This window comes from Crinia signifera, chromosome 2 (assembly GCF_055691185.1).
Source record: "Crinia signifera chromosome 2, ASM5569118v1, whole genome shotgun sequence".
Taxonomy (NCBI): domain Eukaryota; kingdom Metazoa; phylum Chordata; class Amphibia; order Anura; family Myobatrachidae; genus Crinia; species Crinia signifera.
The window spans coordinates 358326347-358341574 of record NC_139218.1 but is presented as its reverse complement, the minus strand read 5'-3'; the positions used below and the strand labels follow the sequence as shown (position 1 = coordinate 358341574).

Genomic DNA, 15228 nt, shown 5'->3' with positions numbered 1-15228 from the left:
TATTATTATTATTATTATTATTATTATTATTATTATTATTATTGTTGTTGTGATTTGAAGCGTCTTGTCATTTGGGAGTATGTTCCTGGAGTCCAAAAAAAAGCATCAACGTACTATAGATGGTGTAAGAGGTTTTGACAAAAAAATGAAATTGAATCCATAGAAGTAATGTAAGTTGTCTTTTGCTTCTAGCACAAATATAATGTAATTTTCTTTGTAGTTCACTGATACCGTTTGGACAATTAATGCAGTTTGCTTTTATCTATTGCTTTTGTGCAGACAGGTGAAAGGCAGAGAAAAGATGACTTCTGTTCCTCCACGTTCCCTCATTATGAAGTCCCACCCACCTTCTACAGATCCACCATGATCCTGAGACCGCAGCTTGGACTAGGGGCCGTCTCCAGATTACCAGCGACAAAGGGCAGAATATTGATTGCAAGCCAGCGCGCCTCAAGTTCCCCTATACCTCAGCAGGAACTAGTGTCAGCCGCTGCAGCCGCCTACAGCTCAGACACCGCAGGTAGATTTTTATCTCACTTATACTTTCATTTTTAGATCTTTTAAGTTATGGATCCATTTAATATTTTGCTAGATCTTCACATTAAGTAGTTGATGGACAAACATTGCATTCTTTATTAATAATGATATCATCTGAAGGAAACACCAGTGATTAATTTGGATACCACAAAATAGGCTGTTTATCGATGGCAATGTGCATTTGTTAATTATTATTAAAACAGTAAACCTAAGATCAGACTTAATTAAGAGCCAGATTCTCTAAGCTTCAAAACTGATGAAATGGAGAGTGATAAACAGCCAGCCAATCAGCTCCTGTCTGACATTTTTCAAACACAGTCTGTGACATGGCAGGTAGGAGCTGATTGGCTGGCTGTTTATCACTGTCCATTTTATCACTTTTGAAGCTTAGAGAATCTGGCCCGTAGTGTTATGCAGAATGGGTAAGAACTCCTCCATGTTTATCAGCCACTTGAGCTGGGAACCAGAGATGTCACCAGGTCTAGTGACCTGTAGTAGAACCCGCTCGCATGGCAAAAAGGGAGCATGGCCTGAGGCAAAGGTGTATGGCCTTGTTGGGAATCCCAGTGACCACTCTGGGGGCTGCTCAGCATGAATGGCGATTCTGGGCTGCCCTCTTAGGCCAGTGGCTGTGCTGTCGACTCCTCCTCTATAACAGGACTGGGTGTTGCAGGCAGGACCGCTGAGAGGGGGGGGGGGGTGGCAGGCACTACTTACACGGGCCCTGGTCTGACCCCCCTTCCCCCTCCATCCCTCCCGGGCACCACCAGCACACACATACAGCAGGCTTAGCATGAGTGTCTCACTGACCGTGATCGTGAGAGCCTGCTGTCAGCACAGCACATGCTGTAGGTAGGTGTGTGCTGCTGCTGAGGGGGCCAACAATAACACCACCACCACCCCTCGACTTTAGAGTGTTTTTTTCACCCCCCCCTTAAACATGTTGGGGGCGTGACCTATTCACAGGAGGTGGTCACGCCTCCTGCAATAGGCCACACCCCCACAAGTTGTCCAGGGCCCGGCATATCTCTCGGCGGCCCTGGCTGCAGGAGAATATCACACAGTCACTGTGGAGAAGTCAGCATTTAGTGACATCCCCTCTAATGCTGACTCATCCTTGCATCTCCCCAGGCTGTGAGGAAAAGTGCACCCTCTGGTAATTAATGCACTGAGTACCAGCTGACAATTAAATTGGTCAGAACTGACAATGAGCTGCGGTTTGCAATCCTTGTGTTTGCAGCCTATGTATGTAGTAGCACCATAACGCAGCAGTAACTTACAATTTGTAGTGCACTTGCAAATGAGTTACTGCTGCCATTAAGTAATTAAACCCCCTTCCCATGTCTCCTATATGTTATCTTCCTGCAGTTATGTGGTGCTGTACATGGGGGATAAGTAGAGGTGTGACGGACAGAGTTGAGGTGAGGCTGGGGTGCATGTGCAATATGCAGGGCTTCCAGGGTTGCCGACCCTCCCGGAATTACCGGGAGTCTCCCGAAAATCGGGTCCCCCTCCCGGCCCCCCGGAAGGGTGGGCAACCCTCCCGGAATCAGGGGGACCCCCACTGAGCCCCCTGACCGCGGCATTTAAATGCCGCAATCCGCGGGTCTCAGATGAGGGGGCGGAGCTAAAACGACACACTCATGTCATTTTAGCCCCGCCCCCTCCATGGAGATAAGTGATTTTGACTATTTCCCGTAATAGGGGTGGGGCTTAATGATGTCACAGTCAAGCCCCCCCCCCGAACGGGTAATGAAAGTCTCCTCTCCGGGCTTCTCCCGGAGAGGAGCATTTGAAAGTCGGCAACCCTGAGGGCTTCTAGACGGCCTGGGTACTGAGGAAGAGTAAAGTGCACTAAAATTACATAACCCGAGCAGCCATTCTTCCCCTGCTTCCACCGCCCCATACCTCCTCTCCCCCTCTGCCGTCAGAGTATCTGCTCTCCTCCCCTCTCACTGACACTGCCTCTCACTGACACTGCCATCACGTTGGCCAGCCCTGGCGCAAATTCGCAGCCTTGCGAATCAACCAGAATAATCCACTTAAGACGCCCCTGACACACACAGACACCGTTTTAGAGAACACAAAACTGGTTTGAGCTCACAGAATAGGAAACATTTATTCTCTTTAATTCCTGCTTCAAAGTTTGTGAACATTCTGGACACAAAGTAATAAAGTAAATTCATGTAACATCATTAAGGTGTTTATGTGTGGTCTGAATAAGATTACTTTGTGCGTTGTTTTTTTTTCCCATTTACAAAATACAAAATTACAGCCGAGTGTACGAATGATGTATTCATTAGCCTAATAACATTTTAGAATCTGCAGCAATGCAGTAAACTCCTAATGACCAGTAAAATCGCTGGGATTCCGACGTCTGTCACACGCCCCCAGTACAGATAGGCATAGAATTGCTGTTAATTTTATCAGCGACACAGAAATGAACATAACCTTCTAGCGATATTTTACGCATTTTTGTTTTCAGTCTTTAAGCAATGTTTATGCTTGAAATAAAAAGTCTAATTTAATTGCATTATTAGTATGTGCTGACATTTATCTTTCCCGGACTGCAGTACAGTATGTGTCCGATTGCTGTTTGTTGCATAATGTTAATTTGCAGAGCCATTAGGTGTCAGACTACATTATACCCTCTGTACATTTTAATATGCAATTGCCTCACAGACTTCATAGAAATATATAATGCAATGTCTTATGAGACATTATAGGGGAAATTTACTAAGAATACGAATACAAAAAATTGTATTCGTATTCTCAATACGAATGACTACAACTGCATATGGCTGTTTCAGCCGTATGCAAAGTCGTGTTCCGGAGGGGAATTTACTGCTTTGTAAACCTCAGATGTCGTATTAATTCGTATTAGCTGGCCATACATACGGCCGCTAATACAAATTCGTATAGGCAGTCTGCACGGATCAGTCAGATCCGTGCAGGCTGCAGTGTGTAAAAAAAATTGAAAAATAAATAATTTATTTCAATAAATTAGCCGTAACCAGCACCAGGCTGAAAGAGCCGGGGCCGGTAATAAAAAAATCAGGAAACCCGGCAAATAGGGGTTCCCCCATTTTTTTTTAAACCAGCCCCAGGCTCCAGGTCAGGGGCTGGTTCCCAAAATACGGGGGACAAAATGACTAGGGGTCCCCCGTATTTTAAGAACCAGCCCCAGGCCAATCCAGCCAGCAGGGTAATGTCACAGCCGGGGGGACACTTATTATATAAGGTCCCGCGGCCAAAACATTTATCCCTACTGACCAGTCAGCCTGGCCAGGGGCCCTGGGGGAGTGGGGACCCCCCCAATAAAGGGGTCCCCCCCTCCAGGACTTACCTGACCAGGCTGAAGCCTCGTGCTGTCCTCGATGCCTCTGGGGGGTGGGCATCGAGCTGATTCAGTGTCAAAAAATAGAATAAACTATTGTTTAATACTGTGGAACTATGACTCCCAGCAAGCCTCCCCCGCAAGCTGGAACTTGGAGAACCACAAGTCCCAGCATGTGGGGCATTAAAGAGCCCGCTGGCACTTGTAGTTCCACAGTAATAAAAATTGTCACATAAACACACTGACACAATAAAAATAAAACTTTAATATATTCAAAGCCCATACATACTGATACTAACCTATATTGAGCCTGTAGGTAGGTCCCTGGGTCTTGGCCCGGTGTCCTGGTTCGGGTCCATGTCGGCGTCCGGGTCCATGTCGGCGGCGTCCGTGTTGGCGTCCGGGTCTGGCTCCGAAGTAATCCGTGGGGGACCTGTGGAAGGAAATCCAACTCTGTCCTCTTGATGCGACGTAGTTCTGGTCTTCTGCCAAATGCCGGCGATTCCGGCAGCTCCCCGCATCGGACTGAGGAGAGGTGCAGATATCTTTCATCTTCCGCGCCTCTCCTCTGAATGATTCTATTGGCCGCCTAGCGGCCAATCAGGAGCCGAGAAAGTCAGGGGACCCCAATTCATTTTGTCTCCCGTATTTTAGGAACCAGCCCTGGACCTGGAGCTTGTTTAAAAAATTGGGGAACCCCTATTTGTCGGGTTTCCTGATTTTTTATTACCAGCCCCGGCTCTTTCAGTCTGGTGCTGGTTACGGCTGGCTGTGGGGGGGTCCCCACGCTGTTTTTTTTTATTTATTTTTTATTTCTCTATTTTTTACATGGATTTTCAATACGGCCGCTTAGTAAATCAGGAACCACCATTCTTTTGAATGGTGATTTCTGTCGTATTCTTTCGATGGTGTATTCATTCATATTTGTAAATACAAATACGAATGTCCCATCAATAAGGATACGAAAATTTCGTATGAAAATACGATTTTTTTCACAAATTTTTGTTAGTAAATTTCCACCTATATGCCAATCAAAGTTTCCACAGGAACATATTGTTTATGACCGGTAAACGGTCACTGACACAACCTACTGGTGGAATCCCTAAGGCCCTTGTTATGATGCAGCCTTAAGACGTATTTGATATAGTGCCAGGTGCACTAAGATTCAAAAATGATAAAATGGGGAGTGATAAACAGCCAGCCAATCAGCTCCTACCTGACATGTGTTTGAAAAAAAGTCAGGCAGGAGCTGATTGGTTGGTTGTTTATCACTCTCCATTTGATAATTTTTGAAGCTTAGTGCATCTGACCCATGGACTGTTATTTTTTTACTGAACAATTTATCAACTGGGAGGGGATCTGATTTTTTTTTTTTGCCAATTATTTTGGCCTATCCAATTAGACATCCATTTTTTGAGCCCAAAAAATTTACTGTGATTTCTGGAATATACATAAGATTCATGAAAAGTCGCTGGATAGCACCGTTGATGGTAAGTAGATTGCATACAGGGGTAAATCTGAACTAACTGAATACCGGGGTAAATTTTTGTGGTAGCATAAACAATGCTACCTAAACTTAAGAGGATATACAATGCAACATAAACATCCTATATAATAGAAAACTAATGCTGCTCCTCACCTCTGTGGGGGAATTAAAATGTTTTTGCTCTCTAGTCGCCTCTAGACAGCCTCCGAGAGAGCAATTAAAGTGTTGCTCCTTTAATACGCTCGCTGGGAATGATATTACTGTTGTGGTGTTCTGCCATCTATCTATCTATACAGTATATATATATATAAATGTAATAGGGTGCGATTTTTTTAGACTAAAAAAAAATCGCACCAAATCGTTAAAAATCGCATTTTTTGCCGCGAATTCGCATATGTAATGAGATGCGAATTTGCGGCAAAAAAATGCGATTTGCCGCGATTTCGGGCGATTTTTAGTCATGAAAATGTTTTTTTTTTTTTAAACGGCGTGGGGTCCCCCCTCCTAAGCATAACCAGCCCCAGGCTCATTGAGCCGGACCTGGTTCCAAAAATATGGGGGACAAAAAGCATAGGGGTCCCCCGTATTTCTGAAACCAGCCCCGGACTCTTGGACCGGTCCTGGTTCCAAAAATACGGGGGACAAAAAAATCTGGGGGTCCCCCGTATTTTGAAACCAGCACCGGGCTCCAACAGCCCGCTGTGTCATGCCACAGCCGGGGGACACTTTTTATACAAGGTCCCCCGGCCAAAACATGAGCACCGTGGCTGGTCAGCCTTGGACGGGGTACCTGGAGGAGTGGGGACCCCCCCAATAAAGGGGTCCCCCCCCCAGGCTTCACCCGTCCAGGCTTGATAGGGTTAAATCGATCAAACGTTACATTGCTTTATATCGGAGAACTACAAGTGCCAGCAGACCTCCCCCGCATGCTGGGACTTGGAGAACCACAAGTCCCAGCATGCAGGGCATTAATGGGCCCGCTGGGACTTGTAGTCCACCTGTAAAAAGAATGTTTATAAAAAAACACACACACACACAGAAGTAAAAGTTTATTACACACACCTCACTTTTACACCAGCATACTTACCATTCCTGGATCCAGCGCTGGTCTGGCTGCTTCACAGCCGGCTCTTCCCGCACTGACAAGCAGCGGGGAGAACCGGCTTTCTCCGTTGCCTCTAACAGCTTCTGTAGCGCTGTCCCAGTGCTACAGAGGCTGAGAGCGCAATTGGCTGAGCTATGCGTCTCCATGGTGACGCATAGCTCAGCCAATCAGGACTGAGCTATGCGTCTCCATGGAGACGTATCGGCCAATCGCGCTCTCAGCCTCTGTAGCGCTGGAACAGCGCTACAGAAGCTGTTAGAGGCAACGGAGAAAGCCGGTTCTCCCCGCTGCCTGTCAGTGCGGGGGGAGCCGGCTGTGAAGCAGCCAGACCAGCGCTGGATCCAGGAATGCTAAGTATGCTGGTGTAAAAGTGAGGTGTGTGTGTAATAAACTTTTACTTCTCTCTGTGTGTGTGTTTTTTATAAACATTCTTTTTACAGGTGGACTACAAGTCCCAGCGGGCCCATTAATGCCCCGCATGCTGGGACTTGTGGTTCTCCAAGTCCCAGCATGCGGGGGAGGTCTGCTGGCACTTGTTGTTCTCCGGTATAAAGCAATGTAACGTATGATCGATAACCCTATCAGGCCGGCGTCCACTGGCCACGGACGCCGGTGACAGCCCCGGGCTTCAGCCCTGGACGGGTGAAGCCTGGGGGGGGACCCCTTTATTGGGGGGGTCCCCACTCCTCCAGGTACCCCATCCAAGGCTGACCAGCCACGGTGCTCATGTTTTGGCCGGGGGACCTTGTATAAAAAGTGTCCCCCGGCTGTGGCATGACACCGCGGGCTGTTGGAGCCCGGTGCTGGTTTCAAAATACGGGGGACCCCCAGATTTTTTGTCCCCCGTATTTTTGGAACCAGGCCCGGTCCAAGAGTCCGGGGCTGGTTTCAGAAATACGGGGGACCCCTATGCTTTTTGTCCCCCATATTTTTGGAACCAGGTCCGGCTCAATGAGCCCGGGGCTGGTTATGCTTAGGAGGGGGGACCCCACGCCGTTTTTTTTTTATAAAAACACTTTTACACATTTTTATTAACAGGACCATGCACAGATCTCAATGATCTGTGCATGATTCTGTCAAATTCGCCTGTCAGAACCTGGTCTATTTTTTTTGCGATTTTTGGTAACATTTACCAAAAATCGCACCCTATTACATTTGCGAGTTGTATACTTTATAATGGGAAAACATCTGGATGCGACTAAAAATCGCCACTTTCAAAAGTGCGATTTCGCGGTAAAAAGTGTGATTTTTACCGCGATTTTCAACCTATTAAATGTGCGATTTTCGGAAAATGTGCAATTTCGGCCGTTTTTGACCAAAAATCGCACATGTCTAAAAAATCGCACCCTATTACATTTCGCCCTATATTTCTCACATCTATGAGGTGAAGTACCGCCCTTGACCACTAGAGGCCACTTCGCGGTCCACCGTGAAAGACATTTTTGCAGGGACATCGATCGGTTTCAAACTTGCTGGATATGGAGAGAGGGAGCTGTGAAGACAGAGCTTTGAGATAGGAGCAGATAGGGTCTGGGTGTGGGGAGTTTGTGGGCTAAAAACTGTCACAGGTCAAAGTGAAAGTAAAAACTGTCACTGCTCAAAACCAAAGTACATTTTCATTTTGACAGGCTTTTAACTAGTATAAAATACATATTAAGTTATTCCTCTGGCCTGGCACAAGTTTCAGCTTAGAAACAAACCATTACTGCGTTAGCCCCTAACACTGACTCCTTATTGGAACCTCTCATGGGTCATCACCATACACAATTACTAGTGACTTGTTCCGGATCTAGCTCCTGGCCCGTAGCAATATGCAGTCAGAAGCCCATAATCACTTCTAGCCATACACCATATCATCTTGCCCTCAGAAAAATTCACAATCCCGTACATTGCAACACTTAGGCGATATGGCCCTTTAATGTAAGTACTGTAACTCAGCCTCTGCTGATTATTTATGTCATTGTTGGTAACCCGGTATGTGATTGTATTGGAACAGCCGTGTAAATATTGGCTCATAGAAACTGGCAAAGGCAAAGAATCGTGTATCACAGAAACAGAAGGTTGGCAGCACACTCCTGTTGTCAGCTCCCACTGACAAATGATAATATAGAAACCATGAAAGTGACATTTACACACTGGATGGATTAAGGCTCTTGCGGGATGCATATGCAGACCCACAGAAGTAATATTTAAATCCTATTCATTTGATTCAGCCAGCTGCCTTATATTAAATCTCAGCTCGGGCAGTAAGTAGGCTGTCAAGTCTGGAAAGAACACTTTAGTGTTTTCACAGTAGACTGAAACCTAAACGGACAGGAACATTTTGAGAGAAGACATTGGAACTGAAGCCAGTAATAAATTCTCTATTGGTTTCTTCTAGAACATCTTTACGGCCAAGGATCTATTCAGTATACTTTGGGTATATAGTACACAGAGAATCAGATTAGTTACCAACAACTGTAATTAATAAGGACATTAGAATCTGTATGGTGGGCTTCCGGTGGGCGGAGCATCGCGATGGCCGCATTTTAGATATCTCTCCAGCTCCCAAACCTAATATCCTCCTCCATCCAACCTCTATCCTCTGTGAAAAAGAAAAATCACACCACCATCAGATAGAGGATACCCTGACCTTTCTAACAAGAGGTCCATCGAAAGGATACGAGCTGTATAACCACCGGAGCCTGGCCTGCACATTCTGAGGCCTCCATACAGGCGAAGACGGAGACGCCATTACCGCCAACGCCAACAGAAACACAGGACCCCTGGGGCGAGCCTTTCCCCTCTTTGCACGCTCCCTATACCAACCACAAGAAGCTGCCGAAGACCTTGGTGAGACGCAGCCAGAGCACACCAGGCTGAGCCCGCGAACAGCAAGCGGACGGAGACGGCGGCACTTCAGTGGAGACCCAAACCGCGCAATCACACGCGCGCTGCCACCAGACGCCAGAGACCTCCGTACACCGGCTAGCAAAGCTGAACGGAACCCCTGAAAAAAGCCTGCACCCGACCTGACCGCCCACACTGCCAGCGCGCAGAACACATCAAACTCCTTACCGGCTGAGCAGAGACACGCTAACGCCCGGATCCCTGTGAGTACAGCCGCCCCACACATAATCACTAGGCAGCGCAAAGCCTCCACAGCGGCCAGAGACGGGGGTGTTGGGACAGGGGAAGAGGGTGCCAGAGCTGCGCGGGGAGAGTCAGCGCATAAGCCTGGCTTCCGACTGCAGCAGCTAAAAAACTGCAGAGTGAAAGTCCAGCAAACCAAGACGCTGGGCACCTGTACTTCATAAAGCCTACAAGTCACATAACCTGCCTTAATAACCCAGCGCCCCCCCCCCTGTGACTGAGGGAGGCAGGAGTCTCATCCGACACAGAATACCTGGCTCACTACGGCCCCAGTGACCTAAATCCATATCCAACACACGCAAACCAACTGGAAAGCAGCCAGCTCTACTGCCTCCATACCTCCGATGTACATCTGTAATCATTTAACCCCCTGCTTGCTTTTGTAAAACGAGTGAGCTGTGACACTTTCAAGCAGACACCAAGAAAAACCCAGCTGAGGAACTCTGCACGCTAAAACAAAGCAACCACATAAAAGACAAGGCATCTGCTTTGTAAGGTTTTCTGGTGCTCACTGCCATTTCTACTCACCCCTCTTCGTCCTGCTCCTGCTCCCCCTCTTAAGATACACAGCATTATTGAGGTATAAGCCTATACCCCCACTGCGTGCTCTGAGACCAGGAAAAGACACTGGGCTATTACTTACACACCACCACCATCTAGTGGTCAACCTACAACAGTACAACTGCTACAACCAGAACAAAATACAGACTTTCCAGTTTTGTTATCATTTGGATACAGTACCCCCGAAACGCCCATACAGAAGGGCTACAACCAATATATCAGATCCTTCTACAATACTGAATTACCCTTCCACCTTTCATAAGCAAAAACACACTCACCTGCAAAATAAAATGTAGCAGACACCTGACTGGCCGCCCAATGTTCCACTGATCATCATGCCAAACTACAGGAGTGCCATAACATATATGCCATTGTAGAAGAGGTTTCAAATTAGATTGCAAATAATCAAGTCTACAAAACTCTCGCTCTCTAGGGTATGGACAAATTCATACAGAAACCATATCACATACCACAAAATATGGTTAAACAAAACAAACCAGGCCCCAAACCACAATTAAAAAATCCTCTGGCCCAACAGACCAATACCTCAGAGGATTCACACTCTCTTCATCCAGAACCAGAACCTACCTCAATACAATCTGTTTCTTCTACCCCAGAAATGTCATTCTTCCAACAACTTGAGAAAAAATTGGACACTATGCAAGCCTCCACGGATGCGAAGTTGAACTCTATCCAAACATCTTTGGACTCTATAGTCTCCAAGATCGACAAAAACACCAAGCGCATAGTAGAACTGGAGACCAGAACAAGCGACCTGGAGGATACTGCGGCTTCCCTCCAAAACGCAATAGATCCCATCTCAGCGGCACTGGAAGAGATGGCGCTCAAAATAGATGAACTGGAGAACCGCAACAGAAGGTGCAATCTACGGTTTGTGGGAATTCCCGAATCAATAAAGGGAGGAGACCTACAAGATTTATTGAGCGTAGACCTAGCACACGCCCTAAAAGTTCCAACCCCTAATGGAACCATTCAAATTGAACGTGCACATCGCATAGGGCCAGAAAGGGCACCGAATGCTTCAAAACCTAGACAGGTCATAGCAAAGTTCCTAGATTTTAGAGACAAGGAAAATGTCCTTCGCCTCTACAGGAAAACCCACACACTAAAACTCAGAGAATTTCCTGTGCTGATATTCCAAGATTTCTCTGCAACAGTATCAAATAAGAGAAGAGAATTCAGCCCTATATGTAAATTTCTGTATGAAAACAAATACAAATTTACACTACAATACCCAGCTAAATTGAGAGTTCTAACAGACGGGAAATCCCTGCTGTTTAATACCCCCCAAGAGGCGAGAGAACACCTCAACCTCCCTCCAAACGACTGAAACACTCATGGCACAATTGTAATTCAACTATATAATGGTTCAACCAACTGGGGCAAGAGGGTTTATTTTTGACCCCACCCTGTTGGATGTTTCCTTACCAGGAACACTTGGTCGGTAAATTATGGTTAAAGTGTTAAGAAAAATATGTATGCACCTTGGTTAATTGTTTTTATGTTTAACTTGTCTCCCCCACTCTATCCTCCCTCTCTCTTACCTCTCCTTTCTACTTTCCGCGCTGGATCTCTGGGGCGAAACCACATGGAAGAAGATCAGGAACACCTGGCTTGCTGGGACCAGATGTCTCCTTCACCACACACGACAGAACTACCTGATCATCACCAAAAGTCAGGTATCGGATAACACATCATACACAACAACAATGACTAATACACTACAAACTAAACGAGACTTCCGCATCCTATCCTGGAATGTAGCGGGATTGAACTCGGCTATAAAACGCAAAAAAGTACTAGCACATTTAAAATCTCTTAATGCAGACGTTATCCTTTTACAAGAGACACATTGGATTGCAGGGCCCTTTGCTAAATTAGCCGGACCCTGGATAGGGGAATGCATCGCTGCACCCTATACCAGCAAAAAGCGGGGAGTCGCGATACTCATTCATAAACGCCTGCAGTATGAGATACTAGACACAGACATTGACCCTGACGGACGCTATATACTATTATCCCTAAAGATACACGGAGAAATATTCACAATTATGAATATTTACGCTCCCAACTCCCCGAACTTACCCTTTTACACCAAAATTTCCAACCTACTACTGGCAAAAAACACGCAGAACCTCATTATAGGGGGTGACTATAACCTCACTTATGATTCCTCACTAGATAGATCCCCACCACTCCCACAACGCACCCACAGAAAGCGGGACGGGCTATCTATATTAATGTCCACACATAACCTAATCGACCCGTGGAGAATACTGAATCACAAGGAGAGAGAATTTACATTTTTCTCACATGTTCATCAACTCTTCACGAGAATTGATCACATACTCATTAGGGACTCCATTCAACCAAGAATTACAGAAGCAAAAATTGAAAACATATTAATTTCAGATCACGCCCCTATCCACATAAATATAAACTTCCAAAACCCCATAAATTCAAACTTTACCTGGAAATTCCCCTCCTATCTCTATAAACAGGATGATTTCCGCAAATTCCTAGAATCAAAGTGGAGAGAATACTCTGCAACTAACGACTGTCATAAAACAAATCCTGTCCTCTTTTGGTCTGCCTCAAAAGCAGTTATGAGGGGGCACATTATTGCCTACATATCCCGCAGAAGAAAGGAGAGGAGAAATAAACTCCTAAATCTCTCCACAAACCTAAACAAAGCTTATCGAGCTTATGTGGATGGACCAACAGAGGACAATAAAACGGAATATTCCAGGCACAAAACCCTACTGGAAACCTATTTAAATCACGAAGCCCAACTGAAAGTAGATTACAGCAAACAAAAATATTTTAATTGGGGAGGTAAATCCGGTAAATTACTGGCATATATGGTTCGCCAACAACATAGGAAGAGGTATGTAACACGCCTAAAAACACAATCAGGTTATGCCACTTCTCATATAGACATTGCCAACCAATTCCATACTTTCTTCTCAAACTTATACTCTCCACCCCTTCCCCCCTCATCCCCAGCATCTCTTCTTTATGAGGAGGCTGGACTCCCAAGGCTATCGGAAGAACAGATATCACTTCTAGAAGCTGACATATCAGCAGAGGAACTGAGCTCAGCAATAAAAATCCTAAAACTAAACAAATCTCCGGGACCCGATGGGTTCAGCGGAGAATACTACAAAATCCTAAAACCCGACATAATGCCGACCCTTTTGGAGTTATTCCAGCTTCTTCAGAAAGAACACCCAAATTACCCAGACTTCAATGAAGCACACACAATCCTACTCCCTAAACCAAATAAAGACATGGAAAAAGTAGACTCGTACCGCCCCATAACACTGTTAAATCAAGACTTCAAACTCCTGGCAAAAATCATGGCGACCCGACTGCAATCTATAATGCCAACTATAATAACACACCACCAACTAGGCTTCACACAAGGCAGACACTCCGTCCAAGGAGTGAGGTCTGCAATAGCGGCTATAGCATCTGCTACAGCCAACAAACAAAAACATAACATCTTGTTAAGCCTTGACGCAGAAAAGGCGTTTGACAAAATAACCTGGGAACACTTGTATGGGGTACTAGAACATAGACACTTTGGTACAAGATTTGTCAACACCATACGGCTTTTCTATGCCAACCCGACCACAAAACTGATAGTTAATGACCTAATTGGAGAACCAGTCTCTCTACATAGAGGTACCCGCCAAGGTTGCCCCCTATCACCCCTCCTTTTCAACCTCTCCCTAGACCCACTACTACGCCTACTGGACGGTATACCCGAATTCCAAGGGATAAATATTGGCAATAAATCACTCAAAACCCTGGCATTTGCAGATGACCTATTGCTATTTTTTGGTAACCCTGAGACCAGTCTACAAACTGTGATCTCAAAAATAGAACAATTTGGATCTATCTCAGGCTTTTCCATAAATGTACAAAAATCAACAGCCCTATCCCTTTCAAATCAGACCTGTCCCACCTGGGCAAGACCACTTAAACTAACATGGGCCTCAACTAGTATCCCCTACCTGGGAATTCAACTCCCTAAAAATCTAAATTTACTTTACAAACTAAATATAACGACAATAATAGACAAAGTCATCTCTGAACTACGTCACTGGCAAGATCTACAGCTATCCTTTCTGGGACGAGCCCACCTCATAAAAATGATATCTTTCCCAAAGCTACTCTACCCCCTCCAACTTCTCCCACTTATATTATCAAACAAAGATGAATCCCAAATCAATAGTGCCTTTAGCAGGTTCATATGGTCAGGCAAAAAGCCCAAGATAAGCCTGAAAATCCTCCAAAAAAGCAAGAAAGAAGGGGGTATAAACTTCCCACATTTAGCGCTATACAACCAAGCGGCAATATGCAGATATATAAAAGACTGGCTAAACTCCACAAATAGCTATGCAAACTCCGTATTAGAGCAACAGTTAATACCAAATATACATCTTACAGCCTTTCTGCACATAGATAAAAGAAATATCCCCCCTTCAGTACAGGACAATCCTATCTTAATGTCTACCAGAACAACATGGTTTAAAATACGTAAAACCTGGAAGGTAAACCCCAAAAAATCTTTACACCTCCCATTCCTACGCAACCCAGCATTTCAGGAGGGAAAGTCGGGCCCCCCGTTCAACAGATGGACAGAATTAGGGTTGTCCTCTGTTAAGCAACTCACTAACACTGAAACACTCAAAGCCCTCAGCATATCGCAGATTACGAGCGGGTATACATTTACCAGCTCGCATGTACTAGCGATACACCAAGCACAACACTACACGCAAGCAGTCCTCAGGGACCTAACAACCAAAGATTGCTCTAATCCACTGGACGCATGCTTTGCATTACCTACCGACACACCCAAACTCATCTCCCTCTTCTACTCCACCATTAGGTCACCCATATTCTCACGTAACCACTCCACAGGTATACATAAATGGATTGAAATCTTCCCACATTTAACTTACCCAGACGTACTAGAATCACTACAACAATCGCTGCAAAATATGCCAAGTATCTCCTATAAAGAAATGACATATAAAATAT

General features: G+C 45.5%; 1 protein-coding gene across 3 annotated transcripts in view; it reads left to right on the top strand.

The window, feature by feature from the left end:
• MTUS2 (microtubule associated scaffold protein 2) overlaps positions 1-15228 on the top strand; it is a 443851-nt gene that overhangs the window by 158110 nt on the left and 270513 nt on the right. For all 3 annotated transcript variants that reach the window (XM_083169852.1, XM_083169851.1, XM_083169853.1), the window contains exon 3: positions 280-520. In XM_083169852.1, the coding sequence (XP_083025978.1) occupies positions 280-520 (241 nt within the window). The remainder of the gene's footprint in view (positions 1-279; positions 521-15228) is intronic.